This window comes from Sabethes cyaneus, chromosome 2 (genome assembly GCF_943734655.1).
Source record: "Sabethes cyaneus chromosome 2, idSabCyanKW18_F2, whole genome shotgun sequence".
Taxonomy (NCBI): Eukaryota; Metazoa; Arthropoda; class Insecta; order Diptera; family Culicidae; genus Sabethes; species Sabethes cyaneus.
Genome location: NC_071354.1, coordinates 218,180,130 through 218,192,457, shown reverse-complemented (window position 1 = coordinate 218,192,457; position 12,328 = coordinate 218,180,130). Strand labels below are relative to the sequence as shown.

General features: G+C 38.9%; 1 protein-coding gene across 1 annotated transcript in view; it reads left to right on the top strand.

Moving 5' to 3' along the window:
• LOC128738390 (semaphorin-2A) overlaps positions 1–11,941 on the top strand; it is a 195,322-nt gene extending 183,381 nt beyond the window's left edge. The window contains exons 11-16 of the mRNA XM_053833474.1: positions 1,108–1,444; positions 1,521–1,837; positions 1,976–2,084; positions 9,929–10,007; positions 10,206–10,688; positions 10,782–11,941. Coding sequence (XP_053689449.1) covers positions 1,108–1,444; positions 1,521–1,837; positions 1,976–2,084; positions 9,929–10,000 — 835 coding nt within the window. The 3' untranslated portion in view covers positions 10,001–10,007; positions 10,206–10,688; positions 10,782–11,941. The remainder of the gene's footprint in view (positions 1–1,107; positions 1,445–1,520; positions 1,838–1,975; positions 2,085–9,928; positions 10,008–10,205; positions 10,689–10,781) is intronic.
• The last annotated feature ends 387 nt before the right edge of the window (positions 11,942–12,328 follow it).

Sequence of the window (12,328 nt, the reverse complement as noted above, 5' to 3'; positions counted from 1 at the left end):
ACGGATATTTAAAAATATAGTCAAGTTAATTATACATAGATGTTCCTGAGAAATTAAATGATGATTATTGTGACAGTAGAAAGGCTAGGTCACGCCGCTAGGTGGATTAATTCGGGTTTTTTCCAACTGAATTACTAAACTGTTGTTCGCATGTTAACATATATCAATCGGAAACTGTTTCACTGCATTTCGAACAAAAGTAGATTACATCACTATATACAACCATGCAAAAGTACTTTGCTTTTGACAAAATCCTACGACAACGCTTGACTAGTCCTGCCAGCAGCGATGCGTAAGTGGTTCACTGTAGCATTAAAACCCGTGTAACCATCGAACCAGCATCAGCAGCGCCGGGCTATAAAATCACGCTCCAGGACATCCAAAACGCTCAGCGCGCGGATAATTCGTTATCGATTCATTTCAAACGTTCATCAGCTGTACCAATTTCTGCGGCATAATAAAATTAGACATCAATTAATCAAACGAGCTCAACTCGATGTGCAATCAATTTGTTGCTTCATTAAGCGCAATTTTTGTCGTGGGCGCCCGTCCAGCTGCACCCGTCATCGGTATACACTTTGCAACAGCTTTCGACTTCATCCGATCCACCGAGCGGCAGATGGTGCTAGTAGTGTTGTGCTGATGGTCGACCACAAATTGATGAAACTGACCAACCGGCTGATAACTAGGTGGTTTCCTGCACGGTGTGGTAGCAATGCACATCAACAATGATTACGAATTTTGAGCGGCCGAAGCCCAAAATGTGAGCACCTGGAGCTGGGTGGTGGGGTGAGTTGGTACTGAAAATGTCAAAAAAAAAAATCCTTCAAATTGATTGCTAGTCAAGTTGGGATCTGCCACTACCAGCTGCCAATTAGGTCATTGCGGTTGGAAATGATTACTCTGTCGGAATTCGGTGATGAGATTTTGCACCTCTCGGGCTGATGTGTTTGATCGTAATTAGCGCACGGATGGGTAATTGAGTTATGCACAAAAGCTACCGGCGGTTATGCAGAATTTTGAAGTCAATTAAGCATACACGATTTGGTATGCAGATTGTTGGAAATTTGATTACAATCAACGTTTTTTTGTATTTTTGTTCTGCAGGATTAAAATTGACATCCTAAATCAGGAGTACACAGTTTACTACATTGGCACAAATGCGGGTCGCATTTATAAGATCGTCCATTACCTTTCCAATGGCGAGTCCAAATCAAAACTTTTGGACATTTTCGAAATTGCTCAGAACGAAGCCATTCAGGTGATGGAGATCAGCCAATCCCGCAAGTCGTTGTACGTGGCAACCGATTATCGCATCAAACAGGTTGATTTGGCCATGTGCAACCGTCGGTACGATAGTTGCTATCGGTGTGTCAAGGATCCGTACTGTGGTTGGGATAAAGACACCAGCACTTGCAAACCGTACGAGCTTGGATTACTACAGGTGAGTAAAGCAATCAGCTCAATGGAATGGAAAAAATTGATTAATCTAATGACCACAATTTTCATCTAACACACAGGACGTCGGTAACGAAACATACGACATTTGCGACACCAGCGTATTGAAGAAGAAGATCATCGTCACTTACGGTCAGAGTGTTCATCTGGGATGCTTCGTCAAGGTGCCGGAGATATTGAAGGACCAATCCGTTACCTGGTATCATCACTCGAAGGAAAAGGGACGCTACGAGATAAAGTACAATCCGACGAAGTACATCGAAACCACGGAACGTGGTCTGGTTGTGATTTCGGTGAACGAAGCCGATGGCGGGCGGTACGATTGTCATCTTGGGGGGTCACTGCTCTGTAGCTACAACATAACCGTGGACGCCCACAGGTAATGCTCTAGGCTCTAGGGCCAAATTACATCCTACGACCGTTGCCAGTTTGGCAGTTAATTAGGACCATTTTCGGTTGTTATCGACTAAACAGGTTGGCTTAATGTGCGGAAATTTTTTCGTTTTCTACCTCACAGATGCACACCACCTAACAAGAGCAACGACTATCAGAAGATCTACTCCGACTGGTGCCACGAGTTCGAGAAGTACAAGTCAGCGATGAAAACCTGGGAGAAGAAGCAAGCAGTAAGTGCTAATCTTTCTACCGTAAAATTGAATGAGCTTTCTTTCGTAGGGGGGCGTTTGTGCTTTCAGAAGTTTGATGCGGGAACGAAAGTAGGTGGCATTTTATTTACTCTCTTCGAACAAGACGTCTTGTTGCGTGTAGGTTATTCGCAACGGAAGCTTATGTTTCTTAGGAATTGCTGATTCACCGAAACAATTGAATTTAGGCTTGGTAAACAATAGTTAACGCACGGGGGCACTATAATGGAAACTGTTCGATGACATATACTTCTAGTTGGAATGGTAATAATTTTATTGCCTTACATCTAGTGTGATGGAAAAGTTTCATTTCTACTACCCTAGTTCATCTTTACGATTGATTTGAGCTCGTTCATAACGATCTAATTTACAATAAAGTTTTGCAAGAAAACTTGACGTGATGAACATTTTCTATTATATTTTATGAATTCAGCGATGAAAACATATGAGAAATAATGGAAATAACCCTATCCTTCCATTGTCGCCATTACTTATATTACGGATACGGTCACTACCCAGCTAGCATTTTCTTATGTATAAAACAGGCAAAAATCAGCATTACGTACAGATATACATGCTAAATAAATCGTATTTCATGCGCAAAATTGGCATATCCGTACTATTTTGGAGGCGATATACGTGATTACGAATAATTTTGAGCGTTACGACTATATAAGTATTTATATACGATAATATCCGATTAAACGCGAGTCGCTCCGTACTACTCTACGATTTTGTGCTGAAAATCGTATGTATGTCAGTCTTTATCATTATATACAACAAAAAATCAACTTGATCCCACTTTATCCAGCTTTAGTTATGATTTCGAGTTTGTTAGGAGATATTTACGATAGTTTTCGTACATTGATATACGAGTTGGTGCTAGCTGGGTACAACTTTTACTGCTTCGGTTGAAAAGCAATAAGTATTTCCTAGATCTGGAAAGGATTTTTTAGAGATTTTCGATTTACATTACTTACCAGGCACTACCAGCCGCGACATAAGACAATTTATAATTTCAAAAAGTTGTCTCATATCAAATTGAATCGAAACATTTTTTTTTTTTTTTTTTTTTCAAAATACAACATTATTTTAAAATAATGAACATTTTCATGGCGCCGATTTTGGAATGAAAAATTAGCTCCGTTATCGTTACCAACTATGTCAAAGAGATTAGTCTTATATCGAGGTAAAAATTGTCTTATATCGAGGTGTTTCATAACGAGGTTGTCTTATATCGAGATATCCCTGTAACAAGAATCCTTCATTTTCATAACAACCGCAAGAATGTAGCCGACGCAGTCACTGATCGATTAAAATGTTTCTTAATTTTAATTCTGTCTCTTTTTGTTATCCCTTTCTGTCGCGTCACCAGTGCACTATGGGCAAAAACGACCCAAAACACAGACGCAATTAAGATACGGCCTGCAGGCTGATAAAAAGTAGGTGATCCTATGTAAAATTTTCCAGATAATCGCGTGGTGCCCACCCCTTTCCTGTTTGTCATCGAGAAGTGCCCCATTTTGCTCATTCTTCCCTATTTTAAAATATTTTTTTCCTTCTTGCACCTATACCAAGCAAGATTTTGAGAAAACAAATCATAAAAAAATTGATGTGATCGATTCCAAATGGGATGAGCTCAATTTGATTCTGCGGACTTCTTTACACACATTTATTAGATGTAATGCATCCACTGGCATTTGATTTCGTCACAAATATAGCTCATCATTACCGTCGCAAGTTTGTTCAAACATTAAATGTTGAACTTTAAATGTGGCTGATTTAATGGATATAGGATACTTGGCAATACCCGAAAGTGCCCTAAATAGTATTACCGTGACTAGAGAATAGTTCAAAGTAGTGTTAGTTGCTCTGGAAGCAGTAGATTGTTTTATTTTGCACTTTGGCCACTGTACACGATATTCGTATATTCAGCGATGCTATGAAGCGTGAATGTATGCGGCTTATTCGTATATGGCGAATTGAACCGTTAATTTTGGTCAATACTCGTGATAAAATTGCTTGCCGATGCTTGGTGTATATATTCAATTTGCGAATTCTTCAACCTCTGCGCGTCACTCGTGTTCTATTAATCGACATCGTCATCGTCATTTTCCTTTCCTGGTTCTATTTATTGTATTGTTTTCTCTTTGCATTTTTGGTTTTTTCTGCCTTTTTTTCCCATGCCTTTTCTGGTTTGGTTCATCAACGGTTAGTTATCCTCACATCTGACTTTTTTGGCCACTCCTTTGCTGGCTGTTTTAGCTCACCTTTTTTGTTTAGTTCGCGCAGCCCCCCCCCCTCTCTCTCTCTCTCTCTCTCTCTCTCTCTCTCTCTCTCTCTCCAAGTAATAATGTGAGCTTTATCGTACTCTTATTGCGGTTTTCAGTACACCATTTTTGGTAATAAAAGCTATAATAAGCGTGTAATAAAACCCAAATTGTTGCTTGGGTTTCTATCTTTGTCTATCTACCCAAGCAACAATTTGGGTTTTATTACTATTTTATGATGACTTTTATGATTAAAATTGGTCATGAAAATCGCAATAAGAGCGCAATAAAACTCAACCCGAAAGCCACAACAAAACTCACATTGTTACTTGGGTATCTATTTATCTTCTATCAATCTATCTCTGGGTCTGTCGGTCTCTCTCCACACACACTTACTCGCTCACTCTCTCGTATCTATCTTTTTATCTAACTCTCTTTTTATCCTTCTTTTTCTTCACTATACCTCCCTTTTGTCTTGTCTTCGTCTTATCTGTTTACGTCTTTATCACTCTTTCTTCCTTTTTCTTTTTTTTTGTTAGATTATAGTCACTTCAACAGCTTGAGTCATTCGTGACTTCTGTGGGGTTGGGAGGATTTGAACCCGGGTCCTTGGTGTGAGATGCGTGAAAGCTAACCACTACACCGGGACTGACCCCTTTTTTCTTTTTTGATATCACTACAATCTTTTACCGACTGGTAATTCACTTTCTGATATCTTCCTTCTCTTTTCCTCCGATTTCTCCTTGCTCGTCTCGTCTCATCCCTTTCTGTTTACTCTTCGTTCTCTTTTCCAATTATTTTTATTTTTGACCTAAAATTTCATGCTCATTTTCAAACAATGCTGTTTGACACCTTTTACACTTTTACAGTAAGTTGATTTTAAATTCCAAGGACATAGTGTTGCATTAAAAAAACGGGTTCGAATCCCAAAATTCGCTGCTGCAGTTAACATCTTCAAATTCTGAAACTAATCTTTTATAATTGACTTATTCACTTACTAGCTGTAACCCGCGTGCGTTGCCTCGCGTCTAATTGAGAGCGAATCGGTGATGTCGCTATGTGACTCAAAGAAGTGCAACTATATTACTTTTGCTTGTCTTGAATACAATCTGGTATAATTGGCTTAAGTCTTTGTTTAATGTGAGCGATTCTTACTACACGAATATGGTGCCCTATCAGGGGCTCGTTTTTGGTTACAGACAATGTTTACCGATTTGGCCTAACGTTTCATGACAAGGCATCCATGTAGCTTTACCTATCTTCCAGATACTGGATTCACCGCCTAGACACCTGGGCTCGTATATTCTTGTTTGTTTTACTTTTTACAATATTTACATTTTAAGTGCTTAGCATCAAATATTGCTATTCATCTTTCCGTTGACTTAGTTTGTTGAATTATCCTAATAATTTTCAATATTGAAAAATTTTTGTTTGGCTGGACTATTAAAAGTAAGTAGGTAGGAACTTATTTAACCTAAAACTAAAGCTTTAACCTAATGAATTAAGCTCTTAAATTATTTCATGTACTGAGTGGGATACCGCAGGGATGTTAAATGTTTGCGAATAGACACTATTCAGAGATACCCGGAACACTCTGCCTGATAGATAGCTTCTGATGATCTTAATAGGATACATCAGAAAACTGTATCGGTGCAGCTTGAACACCAGCCGTCATGCCACACATTGTCGAATGCTTTTTCCGATATCCAAGAGCGCCATTGCTGTCGTTTTGGATACCAACTTATTTCGCTGGATTATGTTGGTAACTCGATGGAGTTGATGGATAGTGGATCTTCCTTTGCGGAATCCTAAATACTCCTCAAGGAAGACACCATTCTCATCGGCGAACGAAGAATCCGGCTTTGGATTGACATCTCGAACAGCTTGAAGAGAATAGAGAGCAAGCTGATGGGCCGATATCTCTTGGAAACAGTAGGATCTTTTCCCGGTTTCAGCACTGGAATAACTTTAGCTGATTTACACATTGAAGCGAAGTAGCTAAGCCCCCAGCACCGGTTGAACAGGTTTGCTACAAAAGTAAATGAGCCGTAGCTCAAGTACATCAGCTCACTAAACGTGCTATCAAATCCGGGGGCCTTCATGTTATTAGATCCCTTTGCATGGCCCATCAGCTCGTCAGTGGTGATTTTTTCTTCCTCTGGTACCAAGTTGTCGGATCGGCGACGCCCTCGGCAACGGAGCACTCGTGTGGGCTGCAAAATTCTGTTCCAGATTGTGAGACATTACTAACTGCTGATACAGCCCATCTGCTCACCTGGAGTTGTTGAACTGAGACCGCACTTGCCCGGGCAACGGCAATTACTCAGTGGAGGGAATCCAGCGCATGATCGATCAGTTCCGATGTATGCAGAGGCTGTTCGGAATCGATGTTGTCGTCAACGATACGTTGAAACTCGATCCAGTTGGTGCGATGGTAGTTTCGTTGGGGCCGACTGTCCACCGTATCGGTAGAAGCTTCAGCATCACAGGGTAGTGGCCGGAAGATAGTTCTTCGAAGACTTCTGGACCTGTGGAGATGGCCAGGTTTGTTATAAAGATGTCCAAAATGGAGTGGACCCCCGTTCTAGAGCTTCTAGTTGGACTGTCTGGCGAAGGCATTTGGTGCATTGGGTCACATCACGAAGCTGCGGGCGGTCGGTAGGGCTCCCACTTCACGATGATTCGGAACAAGTCCCAGCTACTGCGCAACCCAAGTAATAATTTGGGTTTTATTACACTCTTACGATGACATTTAAGACCAAAATTGGCCTTGAAACCACCATAAGAGTACAATTAATCTCACATTGTTGCTTGGGAATGCATCGATAGTGGTGGATTCCTTGACAAAATGCACCAGAAGCAACTAATCCCGAGAGCCGTCCTTGGCTTACCCAAGACCCATGACTTGGAGAGCGCTAAAAGAAATGCTTATGGAGTTCATAATAGGCACAAATTCCGCTGATAATACGACTTCTACTCTGCGATGAGCCAAGGCACACAAACTCGCCGACTTCCTCAATTCTATCCCGGTCGAAGTGGGTCCAGTCCGCTCAGGTCCGTCCGCATATATTATATCTTAGACGTATTTTTCTTTAATCTAATCTTCTCAACTCAGTATTTTAGTTTGCTGTACTAAAATTTTACCGTCCCAGATGTTTTGTTAGCAAAGCAAACCAGTTTATTAGAAATTTATTGAGATCGTGTTCTGTAATCCCATGTCCTATGATCGGGTGCCGTTTAAGTCATAGAAATACTCTACCTAAAACTTCCTTCCATCCTTGCTGAAATCAGCCCGTGGGTCGCCTTGACGACTGTTTGGAGTCTGTACTAAACTATATTAAACGCGTGATTGCAAATGACGGAAGTGTAATTTAAACGATTTGATTCCAGCTTTCCATAACACACCGAAATGCGGAGATCGGACCGAAATGCGACATAACTTGATTTGGTGTCCAATGCAGTGACCTTTCCAATCCTTAGTATGACCGGAAAACTCTAAGCGGTTGCCTTAACGCAATATATTTCGAGCAGCATTACCTGACCGCAACGTGGCACAAATCGCTCCACAGTATTAATACAAGTGGAAGACGACAGATCGGCTATGAATTCGAGACGCACAGCTACGAGCCTCGTCCACTGAAAGGACATACGAAAAACGCTCAATAATAACTCATGTTAGAGTATATTCCGGAGCAAGCCAAGTCCAGCTGCCACCTAAAAAAGAGTATAGATATGGTTACTCTTGCAGGAACTGTGCCAGCTATGGTTGACCATCCCACCATTTTTCTATGACTATTTCACAGTTTACATATAGTTTTTCCCATTTTTTCCAATGTTTGTTCTTCACAAAAACACATCCCAGCTAGCATTTTCATATGTATAAAAAAGGTAAAAATCAGCATTACGTACAGATATACATGCTAAATAAATCGTATTTCATGCGCAAAATTGGCATATCCGCACTATTTTGGAGGCGATATACGTGATTACGAATAATTTTGAGCATTACGACCATATACGTATTTATATACGATAATATCCGATTAAGCGCGAGGCGCTCCGTACTACTCTACGATTTTGTGCTGAATATCGTATGTATGTCAGTCATTATCATTATATACGACAGAAAATCAACTTGATCCCACTTTATCCAGCTTTAGTTACGATTTTGAGTTTGTTAGGAGATATTTACGATAGTTTTCGTACATTGATATACGAGTTGGTGCTAGCTGGGATTTACTCCCTATTATACCAATATCCACATAAAATTCAATGCGCATATGCTGCACAACTTCGGAAACCACTACAAATTTGGAAATTAAATAAAAAGAAAACTTATCCAATTTAATTCTATTATAGATACATAGTAGGTTGCTACTTTAAGTAGGTCATGATAACACTGCTTGAGCTTGTAACCAAATTCCAAAACAGGTTTTAAAAATGTTCTGAAGAGTGGGGGACCACTTGGTCAGAAGGTAACTTTATTGGAAGTTTTATATAGAAACATAATAAAACTTGAATTGCTGCTTGGGACTGGCTTAGTAGCTCCCCGGGTGTCACTACCTTTTTTGTTTTTAATTTTTTAGTTATATCTGGAAACGATTACTCTAACATCATTTTATTACATGGTTTACATGTAGATAGGGTTTATTTCTAATTCCCGTCGTAGTAAGTGAAGCCACTCTAATTTTCATCATTTCTTGGATGAATTTAATGAATACTCCAAAAGTTCTTGTGCTGATTTGACTCAAACACACTTATCTTCCGATCAGTGCACTTTGAAATCACTAAAAAGCGATTATTAAAGCATTTTATTAAAATTACGCAACTGACTTTATTCCTTAAAATTCGCTAAAAATCTATAAATCACAACTATGTTTACAAAATAAGTGCGCATGTATTTGTGTAGGACGGCATGACAAATGTTATTCTGTAAAAATTTCTGCTGGTCATGCAAGTTTTCCCGGCTGCAGAACAACGACAATGCGTTGCGGGATTCATTTTCATTTATGAATGACGGAAATTGAAACGATTAGTCGGCATTTTCTTCTTCGTCGCACGAAATAACGTAGGAATTTTGGCTGGTAGGAATTTTTTAATGAAAAAAGCATTTAAATAGATCTCAGCTCACTTTGATTGAGCACGTATGAACCTTTGATTACATTGATTGAGCGCGTAGTCAACAAACTAAAATATTAAGGAATAACTAGTTTTGCACTGTGTATCATAAAAAACGCTGAGATTTTTAATAATTTGTGTTGGATAGGACGGGAATAGGCAATTACGACGAAGCAGCAACATATCCTACTTTGTATCGCAGTTTTTCAATTTCAATGAGAGGCGACATTCACTCAATTATTCCATAACTTTAGAGGAATTCCAGAGTTGCTGGAAATTTGGCCCATTTTAATGAACAAAATTTACTGAATAATATTATTCCGTCACCTGCCGTGAACAGTTCAGAGATTTGTATAGTACGTTCCTTTATCAAACATGTAAATATTTTTTCTATTAACGCCAATGACTTAACGATTTCTTGTCTTCTTTCACTTGCAGCAATGTTCATCCAAGCAAAACTATAGCAATCAACATCCCAACGATGTTTTCCAGCGCAATCCCAACGTCTGATACCAAGGTAAGTCAAATAAATGTAAATGCGAAAATTATCATCACTGATTTCTTGATTTTCTCGCTCCCGATGTTGCATTCATCATCATCCAATCAAACCTCACTTTTCGTCGTTCTTAGCTACAGATTGTACCAAGTATTGGAACATCATATTTATTGATGCTTTTGTTTTTGTTTTCTTCTCTCCCACCGTTTCGCCCGCCAGGACCAAACTTTGACACTTCAACATCGAATAGCTTGTCCACTACCTTTGGTAGGGTACTACAATCAACTAAATGAACTGTGATACCCTTAATGATCCAATAATAAGAAGCAAAAAAAACTGAAAACAAACAAAAAAATAGTAGGAAACGCTGTACAGTATTGCGAAAATATATCACAAATTGCTGGAACAAATCTCATCCCCGCGCGACCATTCACGAACCGGACAAGAAGACGATTCGATTCGTGCAGTGGGTAAAAGTACATTTTTGATTTTCCTTGTTGAGCGGAAGTTATTTGGAAAATTGCAGCTGCAGCAGCAGCAGCAGCAGAGGAAAATCGAATGAACAAAAAAAATATATATATATACTATTACTAGCCAATTCCAACGAGCTTGCGATCATCTTAACCCCGGAGTAAATCGTAGAGGTTGTCATTTTTTCATCTCTATCTGGACGTCAGTAGAGCCATTGTGTAGCGTTTCAAGGTGAGTTGCACTTATCTTTCACTTTTTTTTAAATTTTTTTTTCAGATGGTTCTGAACTAAGTGAAACTTTTGACTATTTTGATTTAATTACAGATTGTAGAACGCCTCTAATTCCCGACCCCAAACTGTAAATACCGCACGCTTACTGACTACTGCACCGTTAGAGAAGAAGAAGAAAAAAACGTTACTGAACCACGGAGATTAAGCATAAAGCATACCCTTATTTTTGAAGTTTAGTTTATTTTCCACTAACAAGGTAATTCGTAGGTAAACGATAGATAACAAACTAGCATTTTATCAAAGGAAAAGCAATTTAATGCCACGAACCTCGGAACCGCAAGAGGAGGCCCAGTGAGCTAACAAAAATAACACATAAGACAAATCAATCCACAACAAAAAAACACAAAAACCCTATCGCCAACATCCCATATAGTTCCCCGTTTCTCTCAATTTCTCCTTTTACGAAATAGAAATAAAACAGAACAAAAAAAAAAATACAGAATTTATCACGAAACTCCACTCTCTGTCTCTCATCCAGTGTAACAAATCCGCATCCTATATGCATTATATTCTCTCTTTCAAACTTGGTAGAAATTCACTTTCATCATACAACATCGATCGAATGTGTGTATGTATGTATGTGATGTATGAGCAAATTTTATGACAAAGAAGAGAACACAAATAGCAGCAGAACAGCAGAAATAGCAACAACTGAAACAGTAACAGCAACAACAACAACCAAACACAGAGAATCGGTATTTTTTTGGTGCAAATTCGATATTAATGCAATACCCGCAGACATATCACCCTCCAAGAAGAAAGAAACTAAAACTAAAACAAAAAAGAAAACGAGTAGTAAATTAAAGAAGAAAACAAAAACCGAAACGAGCACGCAACTGCGAGTATAGCAAGAAAGTAAGTACATTAAAACAAAAAGAAAATCGATAGTAGCAAACAATCGCATTTGAAAGAGAATGATGGTGTGAGCATGCGAATGGCGAGGATGATGATGCGATGATGGTGATGATTAAGGACGTTATTAAAACAGGAATGAATGATTGATAGTTCGTAGAGAGAGAGAGAGACAGCTGGCTTAGGGAACGGCGAAACAAGATGAGCAATGCGAACCCTTTTTGTACATACAGAAAAGTATTACATCTAGCCCTAAGTTTCTATTAGACGGTTAAGACTGAGACGTAAGAACAATGTTTAATTTGATTTCTTATAACTGCTTTTTTGTACGTGAATCTAATAATGACAATAATTGTCACCAAATAAAAAAAATGAGAAAAAAATTAAGTGTTTTGCTTTGCGTCACATTCCGAAATACTGAAGATGCTTTTGCTGTCGATGAATGTATGCTTCAAAGAGGTAAGTATTATTTACTGAAAGCTTAAGATGTTCAAAGGTTATTTTTACATATTCGTCAACTGATCAGTGTTCCCAAAATAAAATTCATGTGTACCGCAGGGAGCTCATCTGAGTTTTATATTTTTCGTTTAATGTTTCTTTGATGAGAGAAAACCTGTAAATTGAACAGGCCTCAAAAAAGTACAAAAAGTCTCTCCAACTGCTTTAGAGTTGGATAAACCGCTAACTTAGTGAAGCCCGACTTGGTGAAGATGTATTGTGTATGGATG